This window comes from Lipomyces tetrasporus (genome assembly GCF_029532465.1).
Source record: "Lipomyces tetrasporus strain NRRL Y-64009 chromosome Unknown POJ06scaffold_11, whole genome shotgun sequence".
Taxonomy (NCBI): Eukaryota; Fungi; Ascomycota; class Lipomycetes; order Lipomycetales; family Lipomycetaceae; genus Lipomyces; species Lipomyces tetrasporus.
The window spans coordinates 141,556-165,325 of record NW_026611606.1 but is presented as its reverse complement, the minus strand read 5'-3'; the positions used below and the strand labels follow the sequence as shown (position 1 = coordinate 165,325).

The following is a 23,770-nucleotide window of genomic DNA, read 5'->3' as shown; positions in this document are numbered from 1 at the left end:
GTGCTCGCTACCGATGGCGGCGATTGCCTAGCAAGCCGTCGGATCTCGGATGCACAAAGGTGCCAAAGTGAGCGCCGCGTAGTTTGCGGCGCGAGATTACTTCTGAGTGTACAACCCGAAGTTCCCATCTGACCATGATGGAAGTGTGCATCAATATGATTCGATAGTCCACGGTTATATAATCTCGGGTTGAGGATATTTTCATATTTGTGCGTCGTATCGTCAGTAGCGAATGTAATCAATAATGCTCGCGAAACCTAGAATTCTATGGTGCTTCACCTGTTACAACCGCGAAGAGCCTGGAGTTGAGTAGCGCCATTGCTCACATATTTCTCCAAACTTCTTTAACTACAAGACATTTGACAGTAATGCGTGTACGACTCTGCCTGACTCTCCACCCGTGGATCGTCAGAACGAATGCTGAAAATTGAGCCAATGATAGGATTGAGTTGGTGAGCACCCTCATTCACTATGCGGCTATAAGGTAACTTACATTTAATATTTACAAATACGGATGCCTTTTACTCTGTTTCATACAACTCTTCAATCGCTTCTTCAGTATCACTAGCGATTCTATCGTCATACTGATCTTCAAACATGCCATCCCACAGTCCGCGCTTGTGAATCATCGCCAGAACAAGAACTGCTGGAAGCTGCCAAATGCTAACCCAGAACAGTCTCCTAGCGCTCGCAGTTGCTCCTTTACCGGCTACTGTGCCTCTACACTCCTTCCAGAACTTATACGCGCGCGCGACAAGCCAAGCATTCACCACAGTACTGTCCGCAACAAACATCCAGTCCGTCACACCATAATACCATAAGCCAACGCATAGAGGAATTATGGCGACGGAATACCTAAGAGCAACGCGCGCACTAAGCTGCGGGTTTACCCATGCAGCCATCATATATCCTGCCATTTTGTATTCGTCCCGTATAGGGTACGAAAGAGCGTTGAAGTGTGGAAATTGCCAGGCGTAAAGCAATCCGGCCAAACACCAAGCTCCGGGATCCACCAATGATCCTCCGGCGGCACTCCATCCCATAAGAGGAGGAATTGCTCCGACGACGGCACCAACCCAGGTGTTCATTATTGAGGTGCGTTTCATGGATGTGTACAATCCAGCATATAGAGCAATGTTGATGACGGCAAGAGCAGCCGTCTCTGTATTGACGCCAAAGTAAAGGGCTGCCGCTCCAGTAATACCAGTGAGAATAGCAAATCGAATAGCTTGTCGGGGGGACACTAACCCCCGGACAATTGGTCGTGACCGTGTGCGCGACATCATGCCGTCATACACCGGCTCCCTTGCCATATTAACAGCGTTAGCGCTTGCTGACGTAAATGCTGTGCCGATTGTGAGGAAAAGCAACGTCCATAGCGACGGTACAGGCAACGAAGCAGCTGCAGCGCCAATGGCGTGGCTTTGGTCTGGTGTAATGGCATAAGTCGCCATCGTACTCAGGACAATGAGTGCTGTTAGCTTCGGCTTGCCTAACTGTAGATGTGCCTTAAACGCAGAAGGTGGTTGCCCAGGCGACGATGACGGCGAACCGTGCCAAAGACTCGACGTATGTGAAAAGAGCTGTAGGTGTGTTAGCTTCCTTGATACAAACCGTTGGAGCTATGGCCAACTTACTCGTACCAGTACTTTTGGTCGGGACGACAATTCTTCATTTGACTGAAAAAAATCTGCTTTTGGAATGACAAAGGCTGCTGTATTTAAACTCCGAGATTCGACAGGTCCAATCTGACTTCCGAGGATTCCTCGCAACCCGCCTAGTATTGATCTGCTCATCGACGACTTGACGCCAGTGTGTAGCATCCGCCGCATTCCCGTAGCCACCCGTGCAAAATCCCCGGCATTGCAATAAGCACAAAGACGATTCCGCGACGTAGAGAACGACATCTGAAGATATTCCGCCTCGGTTACCCGAGGGCCCTGTTGCAGATCTATGATATTAGGCCCGTTCCTTAAACTCAAGCAAATGCAACACCTGCAAGAATTCACAATCGTTGGTTCCACAATCAAACATTCATCCCTGCCAAATCCCTAAGACTGACAACTCAAAAAGTACGGGTTTAATTGCGTTAACTTCTTCAGCCGGTTTTCAAGGTTTTTTTGCGGAGAATGGGTAAAACAGGTGCGGTCGAGGGTCTCGTGTTCATCCGGGACCCTCAGCCGCATCAAAATTTCGTAACCTCCCGCAGCGGAGCTAATTTTTGCAACTGCTATCCCAGATTGAAACGAGCAGGAACCATAAATGACAATAGGATAAGTATATTAGGACAATGAGTTTGGAAACAGCTGCACCGCCAGTACTGTCCACGCAGACTGCATATTACCGTGTATCAGGTCGTCCAGAAACGGAGGCGCCTCCACTTGAAGAAATCACTTCACAATATTATCTCGGAGACTTAGCTCAGGAAATTAAGGAAAAGGAATACAAGAGAATTGCGTTGCAATTTCCAGATAGCCTGTTACCACATTCAACGGTTGTTGCGAGTGCATTGATCGAAGAGTTGAAGAAGAAGGGACTTGGGGACGATATTCTGGTCTTTGTGTTGGGTGATACATCATATTCAGAATGCTGTGTAGATGAGATTGCGGCACAACATGTGAATGCCGACGTCGTTGTTCATATTGGGGTTGCATGCCTAAATCCGTACGTATGAATTGTTACTCATTGCGTGCCAGACTAACAAAGAGCTACAGCGTCGTACATTCACCAGTCATCTATCTGTTCGGGCAGGGCAAACTTAATCTCGACTTGTGTGTACAAATTTTCAAGGGAAAGGTTCCAGATACAAGTAGCCATGTTATTATAGTTGCGGAGACACCATATCAGGTCTACGTTGACCAACTGAAAGAGAGATTAGCGGAATATACCAATGTATTGACCACAGTCCCTATTCTATCGTCACTCACAAGTCCAGATCCGTCTGCTCCATCCGAGACGATAATACCGGGATCGTTAACATATTCAACGTCTACAACACATACAGAAGCCTCACCCATACCGCATCGTGCTCATCCACAACTTCAAACCGGCTTACAGTCATACATCCTCTTTCACCTGGGTATTCCTCCACCTCCGGCGCAGCTTCAGCTCTCTACAATATTCTCTACGCCGCCGATCATTTTTGATCCTGAAGCACCTTTACAAGAAGCGTCGGGCACGGTGCCTCTGGCACGTCGCTACAAAACGATGCTGTCCGCACGCGCAGCCTCGACGATCGGCATACTAGTCAATACACTTTCACTCCGTTCCTCATCCGAATTGATCTTGTCTCTGCAGCAGCTTATCCGAGACGCGGGAAAGAAGCACTATGTTGTAGCCGTCGGTAAACCTAACGTTGCTAAACTGGCAAATTTCGATGTGGTGGACGTGTGGGTTGTCGTCGGTTGCGCCCGAGGTGGCATGATTATCGATCGCGAAGGCGAGTATTTCAAGCCATTGGTAACGCCTTTTGAATTGAAGCTTGCGTTGAAACGGGATATTGTATGGGGCGCGGGAGAGTGGATCTTGGAATTCGATAAGGTTATGAATTTGAAAGATGATACGGATGACGAACAGGAAGACGAAGGCGAGGAGGCTGCCGATGACGAAGACGCGCCACCGGAATTTGATGCGGTTACCGGTAGATATGTGGCTTCGAGGCCGTTGTCGACTGCGAAATCGGCAAGGAAACTGCATATCGACGTTGAGATTGAGAATAGTGACGTCGGGGTGACGGCATCAGGTAATTCGAAGGTTTCTTCGCAGCTCGTCAGCACAGGGGGGAATGCAGGTCAGCTAGCTACTAGAGGAAGCCAGCATTACTCCACCGCCGGAGCGTTCCTTCAGTCGAAGCGGTTCTGGAAAGGATTAGGATCGGATTTTGCTGACGACGACGAAAGCAGTGAAGACAACAATGGTACCGGTGAACGGAGACAAGGAGCTAAACTTGAAATAGGAAGGAAAGGTATTGCGCGAGGGTACGTTAGTGGTGATGTCTAGGAACGGACGTTGACTAGAGTTTTTTGCATTTATTGGAGTTTGGAATCGTGCTATTGGCGCTTTAGTTTGTGGGTCTGTGTTGTAATATGTTTATGCAAAGTGACAGCAGTAGGGACCAAGTCCTAAAATACATAACAGTGTCCACTAGTTACCCTAACTAAGTGGAATATTACTGGGTTATTATATGTCCGGGTGGCGGTCTGTACTTCGGATCGACGATACAGCTATTGAACAAAGCCAGAGTTTAGCTGATTTTCTAGATCAAATCCCCATTCTATATAATACGATATTTACAATCCTGTACTATGCACAAAATTACTCAATGTCTGTGAATGCCTTCCCATCCGAATATCTTACAACTCATCGTGCAAGCCGCCTGCTAGACTATGGGATGCAACCGAGGCCGGTGTGTGAGATTCCACTGCCACTGTGATTGCATCCGTCACTGTGCTTATAGTCGCTGAAATGACATTACCTTCGGCGTTCCATTCCAACTTCATTTCTTTATTGTCAGTTGTGTTGTTTCCACGTCCGACGGCCCAGGTGACAACTTTGCCGCCTTTCACCAATGTCCAAATGACCAACCTGGTAGGGACCCTGAATACCCGTCGCCATAGGATCCAGCACAACACTAACAGCAAGAATCCCATAGCACCTAACATATATATCCTATCCCACTTGTCGGCCTGCTCCAGCACCGAGATCACGCGCCTACTCGTCCCAAGCACAACATCGAACGCAGTATATTGAGTCGTTAATTTCTTCAGGGAGACATTGCTTTCGTCGAGAACTTCCAGAGACAATGCGGACCGAGCAACCTCAGCTTCAAGAAGCTGGTGTGTTCTTCGAAGTGCAGCCGTTGCCTCTTCCGCAGTGCGGAGTGCGTTGGAGACAGGTGGTGTAGATGCAGTGGACACACGGTGGTGAGATTTGGCGGACGCGAAAAGAAGTTCCCGTTCTTGTCGCTGCGTTTTTAAAGTCGTCTGTCGAGAAAGTAGCTGTGCCTTTCGATAAGATGACCGATCCCTGCCATTAGTTAGGTATTGTAATATTGCCCTAGATGGAGGTTCTAGCTCACAGCTTTAGATCTTCCTTCGCCTCGTGCAATTTCCCAACCAGTGCTGTCTTTGATACCCAGTCGTCGCCAGTAGCAGTATAATCTTGTATTAAAACGTCAGCTGCCTCTATTAATATGTCTGCTTCGCGAAGCTGATTGTGTATCTGGGACGCTAGCCGGGATCGTGCGGCCTCGTCGTCTGTTGCTAGCTTTAATAGCTGAGTTATTTGGTGCGCAATAGCTGTATGTAGGGCAACGACCTCATCTATGGTCGACTCCAGGGAAGGCATTGTGCTGAATGTAGTAAATTGAAGCTCAAGAGGATAAATCTGTTGGCGTCGGTGACAGGCCAGCAAGTCATAATCCAAGAATGACGTATAATTATGCTTTGGGAGGTTTGACCAAACAGTTGGACGCCCTGAACTCTCGATGCCAATACTGCGGTGCAGGAGTGCTTTTGAAATCGAAGGACATAGAGCAACTTTACACACAATTAATACAAATAATATATTTACAATCTACTTAATTGATCATTCTATGCCAATATGAACAAATAGGGAATTGAACACCGCTAAATTCCAAGTGCTCCAAAACGCTCTATCCGCCGACTTCAACTATTATAGTTTGATGCAAATGCTCTAGTATCCTAACTCCATTACCTGTACAATGACAAAATACCCGCAAAGAGTCCGCCAGTGATGTCCATCTTCTTCTCAGCCACGGTGATGCCAGCCGATTCCTTAGAAGCTTCTAAGTCCTCGCATCTTGGGGTAGATAGCTGTCTTGTGGGCTTTCTCGAGGAAATAATAACAACGTTGTTCTTGGCGTCTTCGTTTTCGCCAGATACTGATCTCATATCAACACTCGAACTGCCGGTTGCCTGAACATCGATAAGGCCAAGGTTCTTCCCCTGCTCTGTCGGTAACTTGGCAATGATGGCTTTAAGTTTGGAAACTTCTTCTTGTAACTCGGATATATTGTCTTCCACATTCTCTTGCCGTGCCGACGATTTCCGGCTCGATCTGACGGATTCGACCATAATAGCTCCGGCTGCTATGGCACTGTAATATGAGTTAGCGACTGCAGTGTCAAATCCACACAATGACTAGGCGACAACGTACAAGAGAAATGATTCCGACAGAAAGTTCGCTCCCTGCAGTTTTGTAATCAGCAACTGTCCATTGCCCATTATCGCCTGCCTAAGGAGGTACCATGCTTACCATATCAATAGCTTTGGCATCATTCAAGGGTCGGACCTTAGCCTTACTTGCGTCGCCCAGTAAACCCAATCGTAACCGCACATCTGTGGAGTGTAATGTCTGTGCAACAGTAATACAGACTTTCCGAAAAGGACCGTGGTGCTTTGCACGACCTTTGATTGTGTTCTGTGTCGACTTGTCAGCTTCAGTTGAAATCGACAGTTGTGAGTGAAGAGCGTACTGCAATGGGTTTGGCTAACGTCCGTACTAGCAGCGACGTTATCTTTAACGCAATCGTTGACATTTGGAACAATTGATTATGTTATATTATTTCTGGATTAACTGTAGTTTCCGAATAACGCTATCATCAAATATAGGTTGACTAGAGGCGTATGGCTCCGAAAGCTTGCAAACAAACTCCCACCTAGCCGTGCAATCAATGAATTGTGTTGAGATGAGTCCCCTGAGGAAATCGAGCAGTACTACTAAAGATATTCCTATAACTTACATATACAAGCACCTTGTATTATTAGACGGTACCAGATGGCATATCCACCAGTTTAGAATTAGTTGTTCCGGGTAAGCAATTTCTAAATTATTTGGTGGATGCCTTCTCCGTAAAACCGGATTTTGAAACTTCGCTACTTCGACCGGGTAATCAGTCCCTTCGCCCAATAGCGTGCCGGGATGTTCGACATGGTTTGGCTTTAACGACACCAAGTTAAAACATGCTTAATAAAATCCCACGATACAATTTCACGGTGCCCACTTTAGGAGCAGGTTGCAACCCGCCGATCGAGAGAGCCACCGTCCGAATTTTGCGTTCTCGCGCTCCACCAACCTTACCTGTGCAAGCCTTCATAACCACAATCTGTTACTGTTTTACCCATCCGCGTCCATTGCATCCTTATCGGTATTCACAATGTCGTTTCTGAGAACCGGCGTGCGTCCTGTCGTTCAGGCGGCTAAGGCGACGTCTTACCGGTGAGTCGCACTTTTTGGAATTTGCTTGCCTCGAGAGAATGGAAAGGCGCCGTTGAACGGGCCGGAAGCACGAATGCGGGAGTAGATGCAACAGGTCAAATTTTGTGGGACCAATTGTTGATGCTTAATATTGTCGGAGCTTTCTCTACTGCGGATGTAATTGCATTGAGCAGATCAAAGTTGGCTAATTCGAATCTATGGTACAGATCCAAAGTTCCTGCCAACACATATGCCACACTCCGTGAGATTGAGTCTCGATTGAAGTCCATCAAGAACATCGAGAAGATCACCAACACAATGAAGATTGTTGCGTCCACCAAGCTCTCCCGAGCTCAGCGTGCAATGTTCGAATCCCGTGCATATGGCGAGACCTCCGATGAGATCTTCAAAAAGGCCGAGACCGCGGCTTCTTCTGAGGGCAACAAGCTCATTATTGTCTCCTCTTCCGACAAGGGTCTTTGCGGCGGTATCCACTCTCAGATCTCCAAAGCTGTTCGTGCTAAGCTCGCTTTGGAACCTGAAGCTGATCTTGTCATCCTCGGTGACAAGGCAAAGATTCAGCTTGCCCGTACCTACGCGAGCAACATCGTCCTGAGCTTCAACCAAGTGGGCAAGGAGATCCCTACCTTCGCCGAGGCTCAGACCGTCGCGGACCAGATTTTCAAGCTCGGCAAGACTTACGACTCGATTGAGATCTTTTATAACAAGTTCAAGTCTGGCATCTCTTTCGAACCCACCTCTGTCCCCGCTTATACCGAGGAGAGCCTCAAAAGCTCACCCAACTTCTCCGCCTACGATATCGAGGAGGATCTCGCCCAAGACTTGACCGAGTTCGCTCTGGCCAATGCCATTTACTGGGCTCTTGCGGAGGGCCATGCCTGCGAGCAGAGCGCTCGACGATCCGCTATGGATAACGCTTCAAAGAACGCTGGTGACATGATTGGCAAATACTCCATCTTGTACAACCGTACCCGGCAAGCTGTCATTACCAACGAGTTGGTCGACATCATTACAGGTGCTTCCAGTTTGCAGTAGACGACGGGTAGGAGTATTACGGTTCGTCGTGTACGGTTTATATTCGTATACAATGAGTGATAGTAATGCAGGTGTTGAATGCGTTAACGCACGTCGTGCGTTCGGAAAATTATCTATATAATAGAACTAGTCTATGAACGTACATCAGTCATTGAAGGGTCTCTGTCCCAGTGACTTACGTAGTGAAGTAAGGGGCATAGAGAAACGGTGTAGAAATGGAATTAGTAACCATCTATATGCATGTGTTATCATTTGTTACCAAGACCTATACAGGATTCAAATTTCAGCCGATAAAGATTATTAGATCTGCATGTACGGCGTGAATTGCCGTAGTCGAGAGTGATCTGATGACGGATTCGGGAACAAGGGTTGACCTTCCCTATCCGGTGTGGAACGTACAGCCCGCAACCGTGGGCTTGGCGTCACATAACAGTGACGGATTCGAATCGACCCCGTACATATCTCGAACCTTTGTCCATAGCTTTGTAATATATTTCAGCGTCCGATTGGATGATTATCACAGCGGGTCTATGTCATCAGATGACTTCCCGGTCACAGCTGCACCCGGGAGTTTACAAATGAACAATCCGTTGAACACGACATCGAATGTAGCCAATGCAGCCAATGATGTCGTACCGTACGAACCAGACACGTTGAGATGTTCGCGATGTAAGCACAGCAAGCCAATTGGAAATTTCAAAAGGGGCTTTCGGATTTTAAAGCAGTGCGAGCGATGTCGAGCTATGGACATGCAGCGGGAAAAGGTTAGTTGCATTGAACGACGAACAAGGCCTACGACGCATGCTGATGACGGCGATGATGATTTAGCGCCGGTATGATTTGATGCATCATGGCGCCGAAGAAGCATATGGATGGCCAGTATATGAGAATTACTACCAGTTTATCCGCGATTTGAAGAAAGTCCTGATACGATATCCTACCACTAGCGAGGGCGAGGGTGCGGATGACGCGACAACGTATCGACAAGTTACTAATGCACATTTTGTTCTGGGCAATGGCTTTAATATTCCTACTGTCGGAGTAGTTGGATATGAAGTTGAGAAGACCCAAGAAACTATGACGGAGCCGAAAGAACTCTTCGCGGCAATCATTGATGCTATTTACGAGACTACCGGATATTACTTCATTCGACGATACATGCGAAAAAATGAGGTTTCTTGCTCGTTTAAGGTCTACTATGTCTGCTCAAGGTTGAGAGATAAGTCCAACATGCCGGACATTGAGTTTCCGACCAGAAAGACTAGTATGCATGGAACGACTGCTTTGCGTATATATTAGGTGGCTTACTTGTTACAGATCGTCGATTGTTATTCGACTGCGGAGGCAATCTTTCAATGAACGCCAATTTTAAAGACTTGACTGTCAGCATTGCCATACGGCATAACTGTATCCATATCCCTGCCGAACGGCAAGCTTCCAGAGGACAAACTACGAGATCCGCACTTGTTGCATATAATCAAACGCCCCATCCAAAGTGGCCGATCATGAAACAGATTTTTACGTTCTTGGGGTCCCAGGAAAACGAAATAAATAGACCACTACATGATTATATCCTTGACTACTTAGGGGGTGATCGTTTTATATATGACTTCCGTGAATTAGTTGCAGCTTGTTCAAGGCAGGACAATGGATTTGCCAACGGATTCGCAGAAGGTTGAGCACTATCACCTCCGTGATAGTGCGCCCATTGCATCGATTTAAATCCTGTCGCCGTACAATGTTGGTATGGTGACTGCTTCTAAGTTACTGAGAAATTGCAATGTCTCTTGATGGGCACCAGACAAGCGCCGTACCGCTAGTGACAGGCACACAAATCAGTATATCGAATTCTGTGGAGATGGCATATGGAGTCGAATACCGACGTGGGTGTAGGCGAAATACTGGGAGCTCTGTACACTGGAACATGCAGCTGGTAGGACAGTGGATTGTAATATTCTACTCAACATATATAGAACTTAGATAAGTTCATACACTGACATCTCACGCGCACTCAGACGCGAGGATATAATCCATTCCATAGTTAAGAGCTTGGAAGTGGCCGCCTTCGGAACCCTCCGGGAAGACAAACTCGGCGTCCGCTCCAGCGGCTTTCAATCTTCGGACCAAATCTCTGCTTCCGGAAACTGGGGTCAAGTGATCAGATTCTCGATGGATTATGACGACCTTCTGACCCTCAATTCCCTTTTGATGAACAATGTCGCCAACAACAGGCCACGGATTTGTAGAAACCCGACCGAAGATTTCCATGCACGACTGCAGGTATCCCGTAATACCCTGCCTGTATGCTTCATAGTTGACATTCTGCCACCCCTTGGCCTCAACCGGGTTCTCAGAAAGGAAAGTAGCGTCGCCCTTAGAGCTGATATTTTTCATGCTCTCAATTACTTTCGAGCAGTCGACGATCTTGTCGGCTCGCAAAACCATGTCGAACGCAGTATAGCAGGGAAAGTTCTTCGTCCACCAGTTTGTCGATTTCGGGCCGGAAGCAAGATCATCCCAGTTGATCTTCTCATCAAGGTAGGTGGCAGGTCCAAGGCAGTACGTCGCACGAATTTTTTCTGGGTGCGTGAACATGATACCAAGCACGTGCGGCCCGCCGGCGGAGAAGCCACAGAGGATGACCTTCTCAGAGATTTCGAGATGATCCAGAAGCTCGTAAACATCACTGATAGCGGTTTCCATGACCGTTTTCCCGGCGAGAGGGAGAGAAGTGAAGCCGATGCCAGGACGGTCCATGGCCAGGACGCGAATGTCCTTGCCCTTGATATTGGGACCGACTGGGAGAATTCTGCTGCCGGGAAGACCGTGCTCGTAGATCACGACGTTCTTAGACTCGGGAGACCCATATTCAGCCCATGAGATGGTGCGACCGGTGGAGGGGGATAAGAAAGTGTGTTCCGAGAGAGCATAGTCGGGATAGGACAACGTAGGAGGACTCGAGCGAGGAGGAGCCTTCTTGTGCTTGCGATGAGTAACCGCGATGCTAGCGGCGTAGGTAGCAGCGCCGGCAGCGAGAATGCCGACTACAATTGTGCGGAAAACAGGTGCGCTGATTCCCATCCTGTCAATGTCGGATTGAGTAAAGCAACCAGAAACATATATGATTGAGATTTGGGGATGACTCGCTGCAGTCGGTGTGGCTGGGCATTTGGGGCGCATATGGCGCATGCGCCCGTAATTGGACAGGGCCATCTGATAATTCAAAAGGACGGAAATCGGATGTAAATTGACGCCTGTTGGTCAAGGATAGCCCTAGCCCTCCTGTAACTGCGATCACTCCAGTGGCATTACACAGTGACCGACCAGAATTATTATCTGTTGTGGATTAAGGCGATACAAAGTATTCGGCAAGGCTACAGAAAATGATCTGGTTGCTGTCAATTATACTCTCGCAGTAGTGCATTTAAAGTAATGTAGACGGTAGTAATTATGCTACAAGTGAAATGCGGTACGATGTGCAGGTTTAAAAGGTAATAATGGTTTTATCTCACGCGAGTCAGTCGAGGTTACTGGTTTGTTTAACAAGTCCCACGACCACGTGTGAATAAATCTATTCCGATCAAACGCAGAGGTCAATTATAGCATCCTATGATAGAACTTGGGAAATGGCTGCCAATGGCCGACAGCCGCACAGTCAAAGCCCGAGCGAATGAATCCCGCCCGCCCCATTCATCTTATGGTGCTTCCACTTTAGTACCGACACTTTTCGGCAATTGTACCACCACGTCCAACAAAACTTTCACCGCCACCAGAAATTATTCAAATACAAAATAAAATAAATCATCGTGTTAATCGTGCCTTTACTTACATTAATAGGGAATTGTTTGCTTTAAACACAAATTTGTGAGATATTTGGTAGGTACTACTTGGTTGGGTACTTTGCCGCTTTAGTATGGCGAAGCCCAATAATTGGCCGCGTGTTACATGGCAAAAATAAGGTTCCGGTTAGGTGTATCCAAGCTTCCTAATATGGTATAGCACTGATATTTTGTTACTCTTACATCCGCTATGCTAGATCTGGAGTAGTTTGTTGTATTATATTTTGCGCGTTGTATGTGTTTTATTTGTGCCTTGTACGTATTGTATGTAATCTTATTACGTATATTCTGCCTAATTCCCACCCTTTGCCATAAGATAATAACTGATGCTCCAATATACGCCAGCGGTATAGGCAATACGGCGCAAAAGTGAGGGTAAGGGTTATCAATAAAAATTGGCCGCTGGGTTAGGGTTAATTAAAAGTGTCGCGACTAAAGTGGAAGCTAGTTAGTAAGGACAGTTAGCATGAGCCCTAACCCCTCAGTCTTGTTTTCTTCTGGGGAGCAAATACCCGACTAGGCCCTACAACGACTGCCAATATTTTCACTTATGGATCCCCGAAACAACCTGAATTTGGCAGTAATCATCTAGACACATTCACGCCACCCGGAACATGGTAGACATCAAGTTGACAGTAAAGATCAAGTAAGCCGCCCTTGGCAGAATATTTTCTTGTTCTCGTTCATCGTTGGTAACGATTGCAGCGGATTTGTGAGATTGTGTTGTCGGTCAAGGTGAACGAGCTTCCGGCATTGGGCTCTCAAGGTTGACGCAATACTGCAAGTTATATACTTACAGACGGCGGCGGATAACACTCGTTGAGCAAGGCCTCCTAGAAGACGCAGTGCTTCCATCAAGCCCGCTGATCCTGAAGGGCCGCAGACCCCGATGGTCAGGCAACCTGGTACTTCTGGTGGAGTCGACAGGCCGAAAGTAAAGCAGTCCAAAAGCCGAAATGGTAATGTCCGCAATTTTCTGCTGGATCTAAATAATCGATTATTAACGACTAATAGGTTGTGTGACCTGCAAGACAAAGCGGCTAAAATGTGATGAAACTAAACCGACTTGTCTGCAATGTAGGTGGTTGTTTTTGTTCTCTCGCCACTCAGAAAGCTAAGAGCAATAGGCCAAAAACGAAAAGTTGAATGTGGAGGTTACAAGAAGGACTTCAAATGGCGTCTATTCGAAGAGTCATCAATTGTCAAGCACCGACCGAAGGCGCCGGTCGAGTCAACTTTGGTGGAATTCATTACCTCTACAAGTCCGCCTACGTCAGATGCAACAGCAACAACCGCCCTATTTACTTCTGCCGAACCTACTCCCAAACCTGAAATCGTCGATTTCCAACAGCTGACACAAGACACCGAACGAATATCGGCACAATCGGACGAGCCACTAACCATTACATCCCCAACTACACAATTCGTCTTCCCACTGACGACCGGCGAAGATTGTATCCCACCATCGACGCCGTTACTTCCTATCGGTATGTCCCCGACAGACTTCGTACAAATGGAGTACGCGCCTGCGCTGAGTCAAGGACCGTTGACCGATGAGCCATCATCGTCGATCACACTTGGCGATAATTCTTGGAACATGTTCGCACCAACGATAATCCTACCACCAGACGAGGAAGAAGACACCCCGCGAGTGCACTCTATTGATCCATCCGGTCCAGTAGACGAAGCCTCACTGATTATGATCCCGGCTCTTCCATCACTCGACTCTCAGACGCGTACCGCATTATTCTTTCATACATCAACCTGCGGGGTTATGTCAATCAAAGATACTCCATCAGAGAACCCATGGCGATCGCTTTTCTGGCCCTTATCACACACTCATAAGGCCCTACACCATGGCATTGCGGCTATGGCGAACTTCCATGCTGCGGCAACCTATCCTTCATTTCGAATCGAGGGGGTCGATCATATGCGCATCGCCATCCGGGAGTTAGTCGTCGGTTTGAATAACAACATGCCAAGCGACGTCGCACTAGCAACAACACTCACACTCGCGTTCGCTGAAGCGTGGGATCGACATATATCAACAGGCATAGCGCATTTGCGTGGCGCAAAGATCTTAATTCGACAATTCGTGACAAGTAGACGCGTCCTGCCTTTGTCAGTTCAACAATCGCCTTCCGAACAAGCTCGACTATCACGTTTCAAGACTTTATATAACGCCTGGATGTATACCGCTGTTATGGCCAAACTTACATCAGATGACGAAAATGAGACTGGGGGTCCTGTGGAAATGCAAGATGAGCACGACATTTTTGCACAAGATGGGTACGATCAGGTGGTCGACCCTCTGATGGGTTGTGCACAAAGTCTATTTCCCATTATTGGTAAAGTTGCATCCTTGGTGCGACACGTGAGGTTGTCTGGCCGGGACGACATATATGTTGCCGGAGCGATCGCGTTGAAGAAAGAACTGGAGATGTGGATGCCATCTCCCCAGGCGCCATATATAGCCTGCGATGATCCCGCATTCGACAGTTCGTCATGCATTGCAACTGCCCATGCGTATAAATATGCCACGTTACTATATTTGTATCAATGCGTGCCGTCTCTTGCCGAGCACTGCGCACCCAGTCGACCGAGTTCTGCTGCGAGCGTTCCATCTATTAGACAGGTGTTTGCAATGCGGGAAAAGCCAACAACGAGATTAGCAGCGAAGGTTCTTGAATTGCTCCTTTCTGTGCCGACGAGCTCTCGGACCTGCGTTGTGCATATATTCCCGCTATTGTCAGCGGCATGCGAAGTTGACACTGAACCTATGCGTGAGATCGCGCAGAGGCGGTGGGTTGAATTGTCGCGGTTGCTGCGCATGGGCAATGTCGATCGGGCGTTCGACGTCGTGGAAGAAGTATGGCGTCGGAAAAAGGTGTTGAGTGGCGGATGGAAGTGCAAAGTCGGATTTACACATTGGAGTAGCGTAATGAGAGAATGGGGTTGGGAAATTTTACTTGGCTAGATATAGAGTAAGCAGAACTGCTTGGAGATAGAAGTTTTGGAAAGCTTTGTAAAGAACGGCGCAGGGATATAATCTATTCATTTGTTAATTGTGGTTTAGCAATGTAGTGAGTGTACTCTAAATTTTGTTGTGCATTTACGATATTGCCCGAGCATTTGGGGTAAGTCGCGCGCAAGACGCAGACCAACTTGTACTTGTGCAGGCACTAGGGGAATTTCACCACTCTTCCACAACAAAAATGCCGCCTCGGCTCGTACTTCCTACGCCCCGTCTCTTAACACTTGACGCATTTAGCACAATCTACAGCCCACGGCCGCCTGTCCCGGACCAATACTCACAAATCTACGCCCAGCACTTCCCGACACACGAGCCCATCCCGCCACAGCTTCTGTCGATTTCGTTCCGCAAGGCGTTTAAAGCCCGCGCGCAATCTCACCCGAACTACCTTGGCGGCGAAAAAGAATGGTGGACGGATGTTATCAGGACAACGTTCACCATCGCGGCCGCAGACGCATTCACGGCGAGTTCGGCAGAGCAGGTTTCTGGTCTTGCCAGAGAGGTCTTTGTCAATGATTTATACGAGCATTTTAATTCCGCACGGGCGTACATGTTGATGCCGGATGTCACTGACTTTCTGGACTCGATACATCGCGTGCCGACGAGGGTTGGTATTCTGTCGAATTCGGACTCAAGGTGTCGTTCGGTATTGCGCGGTTTGGGAGTCCTTGCCTCTGAAGAAACAACGGCAGGCCTTGAGCCGGGTGCTGGCGATCTGGACGGGAGGACGGGCCATGCTTGGATTACGCGTGATCAAGATGTAGTTTTGTCCAGTGAGGTCGGCGTAGAGAAGCCGGATGCTAGGATTTTCGAGGCTGCCCTCGCAAACATACTTGGTGATTCCGGCTATACTGAACCTGAGTCGCCAGAAGACGATCCTCTGGCCGTGGCTAACAGTGTTTGGTATTGGCATGTCGGAGATGACCTCCAGAAGGATGTGTTACCCATTGTCGACGCATTGAACTCATTGAAATTGCGATGCTGGGGTGCGGTGTACCTGAAAAGACAAGGAGACGATTGTGTTAGCAATCCTGGAGGCGAAGTTCGATTGACGCATGGCGGTAGAGTAATTGAAGCGACTGATTTACGTGATATAATAGGATTATGGACCGACGGTGTCGAAGTTGTTGTGGAATAGAATAAAGTCTAAGCCTGATGGAGCTCAATGTGAGATCAAACCAAAATGATTTCATTTGTACTACGTAACCAAGCCGACGACCAACAATACAACACATGATAATGCAAAACTTATCTTCCAACAGCGTCTCTAATGATGCCAAAAATGATGCATAATACAAAACTCAACCATAATAATCATGCAAATAATAGCCGTCTGGTATAGACAGCCGCAGAGCATATCAGTTAATTTGCTGTAACATCTACAGTGTCTCTAAGCACGAGTTCTCAGACTTGGTATTTCCAGATTTCTCAGAGCGATAACAGCTTCTTCAACAGTCAAAGTATTTTTCTTCTTCTTACCCAACTTTTCCATCATCTTTCGCCTGGTTTGCCGGGCGGTCGCCTTTGCAGCGTCTATCAGGAGCTTGAATCGAAGCGTTTTAGACTGTTTTTCTTGTGGGCCAACGGTTACAGGCACTTCTGACTCGGTTGTCACAGATTTCTTCTTGAATGCCCTCATCAGATTCCAGCAGCCCGTACTTACGGCCTTAGGTGTTGGATTGCGGGTCAGCAATAATGGTTCGTCGGGGTCGTAGCAGTGCACTAAAACCTGATCAAAAAATCGGACATTGTGGGATGAAGATGTAATCCTGTCACTTGTCTAAAATATATTAGCATAGTTCACCGTCGGGCCCAAAGCAAAAATGAATTAACCGCTGTAAGTTGTATTGGGGCGAAACGCCAAGGGCCCCATTTTTCGGTGGCGGGGGGCAAAGGCTTGTGCATGATCGGCCTAGGAGGCAGTGCTGCGTATGCCAGCTCAATTAGATATTTTTCTACCGCCCCGGGCATCGGCGGCCTGTGTGCGGTCGGTGTGAAGTGCCATATGTAGTACCAAATCAAGAATATCTCCATGTTGGTGGCCGCGGGCATGGGTGACCTGTATGCGACCAACCAGGGAGGTAATACCAGTAGTTCTAATGTCATAGAGATGTACTATCTGTATTAGCAGACTGCAGCCAGACCCGAACTGAAATCATTCGCTTACCATCATAAATTGGCGGCAATTAGGTGCCAACGAGAGCCAGGATATTGAAGGATTACTGGTCAGTATAAGCGCATCGGGCGCAGTGTTTTCAGTTAGCACCAAATACAAAGACTTGATCGGTTTAACGTGCGCTGCATAGGCAAAGTTGTTTTCGAATATGTGTGGGATATAGAAGTTGGCCATGATTACGTCGTGCAAGGCAGTGGATAAATGCTTGCTTGGTCCGTGACTGATCGCTAAATATTTGCGGTACCGCAACGCAGGGAGGCGCAGACCTGAGGAGGCAAGGAGAGAGGAGAACGAGGAAGAAGAGAAAGAGACGGAGAAGGAGAAGGAGAAGGAGCACGAGAAGAGCAGAGAGCGCTTTTGGAATCGGGCAATCGCAGAACTGGCCGAGAGTTGGGACACAGCTACGATGTTGAAGGAACGGCCGAAGATAACGAGCCCAAAAGCAGAGGTGTAAAGCACTGCCAAAAGAAGCAGAGAGAAGTCAGTGAAGGTCGCCATGTCGTGTAGCAGGATAGCAGTCAGGATGTGGTGAGAAAAGTAACCGGAGAGGGAAGAGGAGGAGAATTTACGAAGGGGGAGGGATGACTTGTAAGCGAACACGAGCAGAACCATCTCGGCCGCTGAAGCTCAAAATGATTGAACAGGCTGCTTTGCAATTGAACTTGGCCGAATATTGATCGTGTAGATCCTCAACTTTTCCCGAGGGATGATCCCCTTTGCACGTGCGAGGCACATGAAATTACTTCGAGGCTTTACTGGAGCCGCATAGCCAGCGGCACAGGCCCGCTCCTGAAGCAGAGCAACCTGAGCGAGACAAAACATGAGCTGAGGGCTCCAGTGTTCAAAACCGACGTTGTCTGAAACAAACCTAGGGAATGTGGATCTATGACAGACAGGAAATATTGCCCGTGAGCGTTGTTACAAGCAGGAGCATGTTTGAAATTGCTGACTAAATTCACTCAAAAAGTTTAGCTAGACTTTCTGACGACCTGCCAGCAAATTCCTCTCAGCTGCGACGAGTAGACAAAACCTTATGTCAGAGATAAAACGTATTTATAGCTAGCATTAAAAATTCATCATATCGCCAATGAGTAAAAACGCATCCCACCCTCTACATCACCTTGTAACGCAAAGGTATTGACATCTGTGAAACGCCAAACAGTCATGCACAGGAAGTTCATTTATCCTGTCCAAGCAAATCTACTCTTTTCTCGTAGCTTATTTCCGTACTTGTAAAACAAAAACCTAAATAACCGTCAATATGTCATCCATCCAGCAAGGACCAGACGGCCCAAAAATAGCTGAAGGTGATGACTTACGGACAAGGAACGCATATCATTGTTAAAAATGCTAGTAATGCCGAAGCCCACATATAGCCTAGTCGGTTATACACTATTAACAAGTTAATGATAACTATATAGAGTAACAGCAGCTGCAGCAGCAGCAATGGTTGAGGCATACTCTGCACTCCGAAAAGTGGAAAGACCGAACCAATGACACATCGGATGAAGGTATTAGCCGCTAAAGCCGATGCGGAGTATGGCCTATACGCTCTGAGACAAATTCGTTACCTTCCGGCCTTGGAAATATTCGGTAATGGGACAATACTTACTCAACCTTATAAGTGAAAATGCCCGAAAAAACAAAGAGCATGCCGGCACCGAGAACGATCGTGGCGATTATCGGAACGATCCAATGGACAGACTTCATGGTTGTAAATGCGAACCAAAACAGTCCGATCGGACATAAAATGGACCCCAAAACCCTATAGAACATTAGCAACGTTTCTGTTCTCCGTATATATACCGCTGGTGCAGCGGGGCACACACGCCTGCGGCAGCCGAAATTCAGGCTGGGCAGCTCCATGCTTCTGCGACAACTGCGTGTAGAGCTTCTTCCACCACGGCTCAGATATTGTGGCTAGAATCTGTCCAATCATGAGTCCAATAAACGTCAAACCGAGATACTGTGTTTCAAATCCGTGGTTGAATTTATACACCAACGGGAATGCTTCAAAACTCAGATACAGGATACCTAAAATAACTGCCGAGTAGATGCACATCGTAAGTACCATGGGCTCGTAGATGATAAGCTCAAACGGCCGTTTGATACTAAATATCAGTGCCTGACCGAGGGTGCGATTTGCGTTCTGCTCTTCGGCAGGTGAACGAATCATTTCATTACCGGTTTCTTGTCGGATCCGGCGAGCTTTGCGAGTGAGCAGTACTGGTGCGAATGTTTCAGGAACAAACAGAGTGACAAGAACCAGCATGACGCCAGTCCACATCATGACTACGTAAAATACCCATCGCCAGTCACAATATGCCACAATGAAATCGCCAATAATAGGTGCAAGAATTGGTCCCAGGAATGGTGACGCAGTATACGCCATCATGGGAAGGCCCAGCTCTTCCTTGCGGAAGATGTCGGCGATAGTGCCGCCTGAGACTGTCATTGACGCACTGCCGGCAAACCCAGACAGAAAGCGATTAATAACAATGGCGGGAAGGTTCTTGCCGAATGCGACTGGAAATTGGAATATTAGGAAAAATATGTACGAGAATATATAAATCTTCTGTCGGCCGTAAAATTCTGAGAGCGGCGAGTACAGCACTAAAGACGTTAGTGTCGCAATCGCCCGCCGAAATTTGAAAACTATAACTTACTGGGTCCAGTTCCGATACCAATCAGGTAAACAGTGATTCCGGTCAGAACTGCGGTTTCTGATTCATGGAACTCTGCCATGATGCCTTCGTATGCTGAACTCTAACATGCATATTATTTAGATGCTATAGAATATGTGCGAGGAAACTACCTACGTATATGATGCTGGAGCATGTCCTATCACTCGTTAGCTATTCTCCGTTGCTGAGTGAATACCCTCCTTTACCGCTACATACAGGTTCAACGCACTGATACAGACAATTGCAGTAATAATCCATTTCCGCAAATTCGACATATTCATCGGATTATCCTTATCGTCCGGTCCATTCCAAGTAACAATCTCATATGGCTTCTCTAACACTGCTGAATCCAAGTCGCTCGCTTGGCTAGTGTTCTTGTTATCGCTGCTTTCACTGACCCCGCACACATCTTTTGCTTCGACGTCTCCTCCCGAGGCTTGCACCTGTCGCGTTTCCAGGTCACTTATCCCTCCGTTATCGTTATCGTTCGCCATAGTCGTCTGAGTCCGTTGGGATGGACCGCTCAGTTTGGCAGAGTCCAGATACTCATTATGGCATATGGTCCCGATCGGACATAACAAGATGGAATATATTAGTCAGGTAGTAGGCAGTTATGGGTTCTGAGCTAATCGATCAACAGCAGATGGGCGAACCGAGCTCAGCAAGTAGCCGAGAGCTGACGGAGTTACGTCCGAGTTGCCGAACGCCCGAGTTGCCGAACGCCCGAGGCATGGCATAATCTCCGCATTCTTGTTCGATTATATTTTCAGAAAGTATAAATGGACAGCAAACAGCATCCTGTGTCAGCAATGGCACAGTGCTGAATTTTCAATTCTGACTATTGCTAGAGTTACAGTGGCATTGTGCCATTCTTGGGTGGACACACAAAGAAGTCAGGGGGTTGGCCGCTATCTCCGAATTTCTCGCGCGACTCACTTTCCCAACAGAGACAAAAATTTGAAAGCAAAAACGTCTGCCGACGTCAAACAGGGCGTCGCTGCTTGTGCACATCTTGATTTATATTATTAATCCGAAGGGTCGCAATGCTGATCAGAATCCACCTTGACAGATGTATTAAGTCCAACAGACGATTCAAGCTTATTGCTGACTGGTTCCTTTGTTAACAGTTCCACAACCGGAGGTATCCTGAGTACATGAGCACGACTGACAATCAGAAGAGAGTCTCCTCATCAAACGGTGATGAGAACCATCTTCAAATCCCGTAACGGACAGGACGTGCCTACAGCAGAAACTGTCTAGTTGCATCGGAATGCATCACGTAAAAAGACCCGATAATTACATATTGCAGTTAATTTGACGCAGCATGTACAGTCAAGCAGTTGTGACTGGTGTATGTACCTCCGTAAAGAGATGGGTAAGCAGATAGAGTTAAGTTCCAATGAGTCAGCCGCTAGTCGTGGCTTTGTGGTCGATTGCTGGGTGAGAGCTGAGGAACAAGTCCGTTGACACAATGGTTTTGATACCACAAAATACCAACTTAATCCCAAAGAGGTGCCAGCGACTTACATACTTATGAATATCTTGAATAAGAGTATTGTTGCTGTATAGGACGCGCGGAACAATGAAAAGGACCAAGTGTGTCGTAGCTAAATTAGCTACTCAGCTACGTCATTTGCTTGGACCTTAATCACTGAGCCGCACAGCTCTGTCAGGGTTGCGCCTTGGACCAACGATACGATAATCGTACTTGCACGCGAGCACAGGCATAGGCAGACATTGTCGATAAGGCGCTAGAACCACCGATACAGTGTACTAATATTTCGCCATAAAATAAGAATCATACCTATCTTGTGTCGTTACATATGGCTCAATCAACAAGTGACACGACCGACTCAAGATGATATCTGAATCCTGCAATTTTAACCGTTCAGTTATCAGGACACAAAGTAGTACCAAAGTAGTACTATTTCATTACAAAATTCATTCAAATGACGCTATATATACATAAATTCCAAGAACCGCGGATTCATGACGTTAATAAACATGAAGCCCATCTCAGTCAATTCGAATATTTTGTCCGTCCACACCAAACAAAACTCCCAGCATATTTTAAACACCAAGACATCAAAGTTGATAGAAGAAAGAAACCGTTTACTGGGGAAGGACCTTCTCGGCAGGAAGAGAAGTGAGACGAAGGTAAGGCTTGACGGCTCTGTATCCAGGGAAGAGCTTGTCGGCGTCCGCGTTGGAAACAGAAGCGGCGACAACCACGTCATCGCCAGGAGTCCAGTTAATGGGAGTGGCGACCTTGTACTTATCGGTTGCCTGGAGCGAGTCAATAACACGGAGGACCTCCTGAGTGTTGCGTCCGGTCGACGCGGGGTAGGTCAAAATGAGACGGATAGTCTTCTTGGGGTCGATGATGAAGACGGATCGGATAGTCAAGGGAAGACCCTTGCCATCACGGTTGGTGACATCCTGGTAATCCAACATGTCGTAGAGGTAAGAGATCTGACGGTCGGCATCAGCGATGATAGGGAAGGAAAGGCTGGAACCGGCGACCTCATCGATGTCCTTGATCCATTCCTCGTGGGACTGAAGAGAGTTGGCGGAGAGACCAATCAACTTGACATTGCGCTTGGTGAACTCGTCCTCGAGCTTAGCGAACGCGCCGAGCTCGGTGGTGCAGACGGGGGTGAAGTCGTCAGGGTGAGAGAAGAGGATGACCCAGCCGTCGCCGATGTACTCGTGGAAGTCGACCTCACCCTTGGTAGTGGTAGCCTTGAAGTTGGGGGCTATAGATGGTTGGGTTAGCCGCTAGCTCCAACATGCATACTCATGGCAATTGAGATCAAGACGAGCTCCTCAAGCTAGAGCTGATCGAAACAAATGAAATACGTGCATACCTTTGGAGCCGAGACGGAGACGAGGAGCTTCAGGAGCAGACATTGTGAATATGGCGATGTGTGTATGATGAGCAGAGCAGGATCACGTTGCGATAACTGAAGACACTTACGTGGAAGTGCAAGCTACCGAGGATGATATATAAGCGAGAATCTGACAGTCACAAAATTTTTCTTAAGCCAGACAGAAATCGATGCCCAAGCTGGTTGCGAGATCCACAAGGTCGATGGTGAGTTTTCCGCCTTTCCTCTTGCAGCCTAGCGCCAATGGCGTGCTCGTGGCTCACCGGTGGCGGTGCGCTCACTGGCGCCACTCAATTGGCTGGTCAGCTACCCTGCTGTGCCACAACATGCCACAAGCTGCGCCCGACGTGGCGTGTGCAGCAACAAAACTGCGGTTGGTAGAAAATTGCGTGCTCGCTAGAATCGTGCGCATGACGAGTTTTGCCGACGCGGGCTCAATTAAGGCTGTCGGTCCGCTGATCGTGACAGGCTGGCGCCTGTTGGCGTTGTGGCAGTTCTGTGGCTGCTCTCGCTGACGAATTTGCGGCTCTTCGTGGCTGCCTCCCAGTGAATACTCAGATACAAATATCGTTTCGCTATGTCTGTTCTTTGCAGCTACTACATGAAAGGATATTGTAATGAATAATATTCGGCAGCTCTAATAATAGAACTTGACAACTTGTTAAGATTCAATGATTTATATTTACTGATGACAGCGTCCTATCTCCACACTTTTTGGTAGTGTGCAGATTTATAATCACGCTCCTCCCTCATATGACGTCTTTTCGGTCTTGCGAACTTTAAGCTGCTTGCATGTGTGCCCTCGCCCACCGACTTGAACAACGTTATAGCTGCTCGATTAGTCTTTCCTATGCTAATAATGAAGCAGGGTCGAT

General features: G+C 47.6%; 12 protein-coding genes across 12 annotated transcripts; 5 read left to right on the top strand and 7 right to left on the bottom strand.

Annotated features, from left to right (window-relative positions):
- Nucleotides 1-363: 363 nt before the first annotated feature.
- POJ06DRAFT_29237 (UbiA prenyltransferase family-domain-containing protein) lies at nucleotides 364-2,114 on the bottom strand. The gene is made up of 2 exons (XM_056190393.1): nucleotides 1,638-2,114; nucleotides 364-1,583 (listed from the first exon to the last, which is right to left on the bottom strand). Exons 1-2 carry the CDS (start codon nucleotides 1,905-1,907, stop codon nucleotides 522-524), a joined length of 1,332 nt encoding a protein of 443 aa, XP_056040757.1. The 5' UTR covers nucleotides 1,908-2,114; the 3' UTR covers nucleotides 364-521.
- Nucleotides 2,115-2,209: 95 nt separating this feature from the next.
- POJ06DRAFT_214775 (putative diphthamide synthesis protein-domain-containing protein) lies at nucleotides 2,210-4,282 on the top strand. The gene is made up of 2 exons (XM_056185508.1): nucleotides 2,210-2,664; nucleotides 2,715-4,282. The coding sequence occupies exons 1-2, from the start codon at nucleotides 2,291-2,293 to the stop codon at nucleotides 3,997-3,999; spliced, it is 1,659 nt and encodes a 552-aa protein (XP_056040756.1). The 5' UTR covers nucleotides 2,210-2,290; the 3' UTR covers nucleotides 4,000-4,282.
- Nucleotides 4,266-5,538, bottom strand: POJ06DRAFT_261028 (Sec20-domain-containing protein). Its single transcript, XM_056188555.1, has 2 exons — nucleotides 5,078-5,538; nucleotides 4,266-5,025 (listed from the first exon to the last, which is right to left on the bottom strand). The coding sequence occupies exons 1-2, from the start codon at nucleotides 5,344-5,346 to the stop codon at nucleotides 4,353-4,355; spliced, it is 942 nt and encodes a 313-aa protein (XP_056040755.1). The 5' UTR covers nucleotides 5,347-5,538; the 3' UTR covers nucleotides 4,266-4,352.
- A 32-nt stretch (nucleotides 5,539-5,570) lies between these two features.
- On the bottom strand, nucleotides 5,571-6,843 carry POJ06DRAFT_261026 (optic atrophy 3 protein-domain-containing protein). The gene is made up of 4 exons (XM_056188554.1): nucleotides 6,497-6,843; nucleotides 6,277-6,441; nucleotides 6,178-6,209; nucleotides 5,571-6,117 (listed from the first exon to the last, which is right to left on the bottom strand). Exons 1-4 carry the CDS (start codon nucleotides 6,557-6,559, stop codon nucleotides 5,712-5,714), a joined length of 666 nt encoding a protein of 221 aa, XP_056040754.1. The 5' UTR covers nucleotides 6,560-6,843; the 3' UTR covers nucleotides 5,571-5,711.
- Nucleotides 6,844-7,023: 180 nt separating this feature from the next.
- POJ06DRAFT_261022 (ATPase, F1 complex, gamma subunit domain-containing protein) lies at nucleotides 7,024-8,564 on the top strand. Its single transcript, XM_056188553.1, has 2 exons — nucleotides 7,024-7,239; nucleotides 7,446-8,564. The coding sequence occupies exons 1-2, from the start codon at nucleotides 7,178-7,180 to the stop codon at nucleotides 8,272-8,274; spliced, it is 891 nt and encodes a 296-aa protein (XP_056040753.1). The 5' UTR covers nucleotides 7,024-7,177; the 3' UTR covers nucleotides 8,275-8,564.
- On the top strand, nucleotides 8,490-10,420 carry POJ06DRAFT_285985 (uncharacterized protein; the record flags this gene model as incomplete). Its single annotated transcript, XM_056190214.1, has 4 exons — nucleotides 8,490-8,586; nucleotides 8,608-9,038; nucleotides 9,103-9,538; nucleotides 9,592-10,420. 4 exons carry the CDS (start codon nucleotides 8,490-8,492, stop codon nucleotides 9,951-9,953), a joined length of 1,326 nt encoding a protein of 441 aa, XP_056040752.1. The 3' UTR covers nucleotides 9,954-10,420.
- On the bottom strand, nucleotides 10,276-11,355 carry POJ06DRAFT_202144 (Alpha/Beta hydrolase protein; the record flags this gene model as incomplete). Its single annotated transcript, XM_056185267.1, has 1 exon — nucleotides 10,276-11,355. One exon carries the CDS (start codon nucleotides 11,353-11,355, stop codon nucleotides 10,276-10,278), a length of 1,080 nt encoding a protein of 359 aa, XP_056040751.1.
- A 1,513-nt stretch (nucleotides 11,356-12,868) lies between these two features.
- POJ06DRAFT_29037 (fungal-specific transcription factor domain-containing protein) lies at nucleotides 12,869-15,294 on the top strand. The gene is made up of 3 exons (XM_056190340.1): nucleotides 12,869-13,072; nucleotides 13,128-13,190; nucleotides 13,241-15,294. The coding sequence occupies exons 1-3, from the start codon at nucleotides 13,003-13,005 to the stop codon at nucleotides 15,088-15,090; spliced, it is 1,983 nt and encodes a 660-aa protein (XP_056040750.1). The 5' UTR covers nucleotides 12,869-13,002; the 3' UTR covers nucleotides 15,091-15,294.
- A 34-nt stretch (nucleotides 15,295-15,328) lies between these two features.
- On the top strand, nucleotides 15,329-16,285 carry POJ06DRAFT_240628 (uncharacterized protein; the record flags this gene model as incomplete). Its single annotated transcript, XM_056186099.1, has 1 exon — nucleotides 15,329-16,285. The coding sequence occupies one exon, from the start codon at nucleotides 15,329-15,331 to the stop codon at nucleotides 16,283-16,285; it is 957 nt and encodes a 318-aa protein (XP_056040749.1).
- A 252-nt stretch (nucleotides 16,286-16,537) lies between these two features.
- Nucleotides 16,538-18,215, bottom strand: POJ06DRAFT_303558 (uncharacterized protein; the record flags this gene model as incomplete). The annotated part of the gene is made up of 3 exons (XM_056190809.1): nucleotides 17,315-18,215; nucleotides 16,981-17,262; nucleotides 16,538-16,927 (listed from the first exon to the last, which is right to left on the bottom strand). Exons 1-3 carry the CDS (start codon nucleotides 17,933-17,935, stop codon nucleotides 16,538-16,540), a joined length of 1,293 nt encoding a protein of 430 aa, XP_056040748.1. The 5' UTR covers nucleotides 17,936-18,215.
- Nucleotides 18,216-18,232: 17 nt separating this feature from the next.
- POJ06DRAFT_261013 (major facilitator superfamily domain-containing protein) lies at nucleotides 18,233-20,848 on the bottom strand. The gene is made up of 8 exons (XM_056188552.1): nucleotides 20,224-20,848; nucleotides 20,143-20,164; nucleotides 19,990-20,089; nucleotides 19,153-19,936; nucleotides 18,936-19,088; nucleotides 18,785-18,876; nucleotides 18,643-18,715; nucleotides 18,233-18,568 (listed from the first exon to the last, which is right to left on the bottom strand). The coding sequence occupies exons 1-8, from the start codon at nucleotides 20,499-20,501 to the stop codon at nucleotides 18,505-18,507; spliced, it is 1,566 nt and encodes a 521-aa protein (XP_056040747.1). The 5' UTR covers nucleotides 20,502-20,848; the 3' UTR covers nucleotides 18,233-18,504.
- Nucleotides 20,849-21,738: 890 nt separating this feature from the next.
- Nucleotides 21,739-23,069, bottom strand: POJ06DRAFT_261005 (thioredoxin-like protein). Its single transcript, XM_056188551.1, has 2 exons — nucleotides 22,875-23,069; nucleotides 21,739-22,763 (listed from the first exon to the last, which is right to left on the bottom strand). Exons 1-2 carry the CDS (start codon nucleotides 22,915-22,917, stop codon nucleotides 22,120-22,122), a joined length of 687 nt encoding a protein of 228 aa, XP_056040746.1. The 5' UTR covers nucleotides 22,918-23,069; the 3' UTR covers nucleotides 21,739-22,119.
- Between the last annotated feature and the right edge of the window lie 701 nt (nucleotides 23,070-23,770).

Bases quoted from the DNA above. Each gene is read 5' to 3' on its own strand.
- POJ06DRAFT_29237 (XM_056190393.1), bottom strand. From the start codon at position 1,907: ATGTCGTTCTCTACGTCGCGGAATCGTCTTTGTGCTTATTGCAATGCC. The intron at 1,584-1,637 runs GTAAGTTGGCCA...ACACACCTACAG, and splicing joins GACCAAAAGTACTGGTACGA to CTCTTTTCACATACGTCGAG.
- POJ06DRAFT_214775 (XM_056185508.1), top strand. From the start codon at position 2,291: ATGAGTTTGGAAACAGCTGCACCGCCAGTACTGTCCACGCAGACTGCA. The intron at 2,665-2,714 runs GTACGTATGAAT...AAAGAGCTACAG, and splicing joins GGGGTTGCATGCCTAAATCC to CGTCGTACATTCACCAGTCA.
- POJ06DRAFT_261028 (XM_056188555.1), bottom strand. From the start codon at position 5,346: ATGCCTTCCCTGGAGTCGACCATAGATGAGGTCGTTGCCCTACATACA. The intron at 5,026-5,077 runs GTGAGCTAGAAC...AACTAATGGCAG, and splicing joins GCGAAGGAAGATCTAAAGCT to GGATCGGTCATCTTATCGAA.
- POJ06DRAFT_261026 (XM_056188554.1), bottom strand. From the start codon at position 6,559: ATGTCAACGATTGCGTTAAAGATAACGTCGCTGCTAGTACGGACGTTA. The intron at 6,442-6,496 runs GTACGCTCTTCA...AAGTCGACACAG, and splicing joins CGTTAGCCAAACCCATTGCA to AACACAATCAAAGGTCGTGC. The intron at 6,118-6,177 runs GTACGTTGTCGC...CTCATATTACAG, and splicing joins CTGTCGGAATCATTTCTCTT to TGCCATAGCAGCCGGAGCTA.
- POJ06DRAFT_261022 (XM_056188553.1), top strand. From the start codon at position 7,178: ATGTCGTTTCTGAGAACCGGCGTGCGTCCTGTCGTTCAGGCGGCTAAG. The intron at 7,240-7,445 runs GTGAGTCGCACT...TCTATGGTACAG, and splicing joins GCTAAGGCGACGTCTTACCG to ATCCAAAGTTCCTGCCAACA.
- POJ06DRAFT_29037 (XM_056190340.1), top strand. From the start codon at position 13,003: ATGGTCAGGCAACCTGGTACTTCTGGTGGAGTCGACAGGCCGAAAGTA. The intron at 13,073-13,127 runs GTAATGTCCGCA...AACGACTAATAG, and splicing joins GCAGTCCAAAAGCCGAAATG to GTTGTGTGACCTGCAAGACA. The intron at 13,191-13,240 runs GTAGGTGGTTGT...TAAGAGCAATAG, and splicing joins TAAACCGACTTGTCTGCAAT to GCCAAAAACGAAAAGTTGAA.
- POJ06DRAFT_261013 (XM_056188552.1), bottom strand. From the start codon at position 20,501: ATGGCGAACGATAACGATAACGGAGGGATAAGTGACCTGGAAACGCGA. The intron at 19,937-19,989 runs GTAAGTTATAGT...TAACGTCTTTAG, and splicing joins TGGTATCGGAACTGGACCCA to TGCTGTACTCGCCGCTCTCA. The intron at 18,569-18,642 runs GTAAGTCATCAC...ACGGTTATTTAG, and splicing joins ATGATATGCGTTCCTTGTCC to GTTTTTGTTTTACAAGTACG.
- POJ06DRAFT_261005 (XM_056188551.1), bottom strand. From the start codon at position 22,917: ATGTCTGCTCCTGAAGCTCCTCGTCTCCGTCTCGGCTCCAAAG. The intron at 22,764-22,874 runs GTATGCACGTAT...AACCATCTATAG, and splicing joins TCTCCGTCTCGGCTCCAAAG to CCCCCAACTTCAAGGCTACC.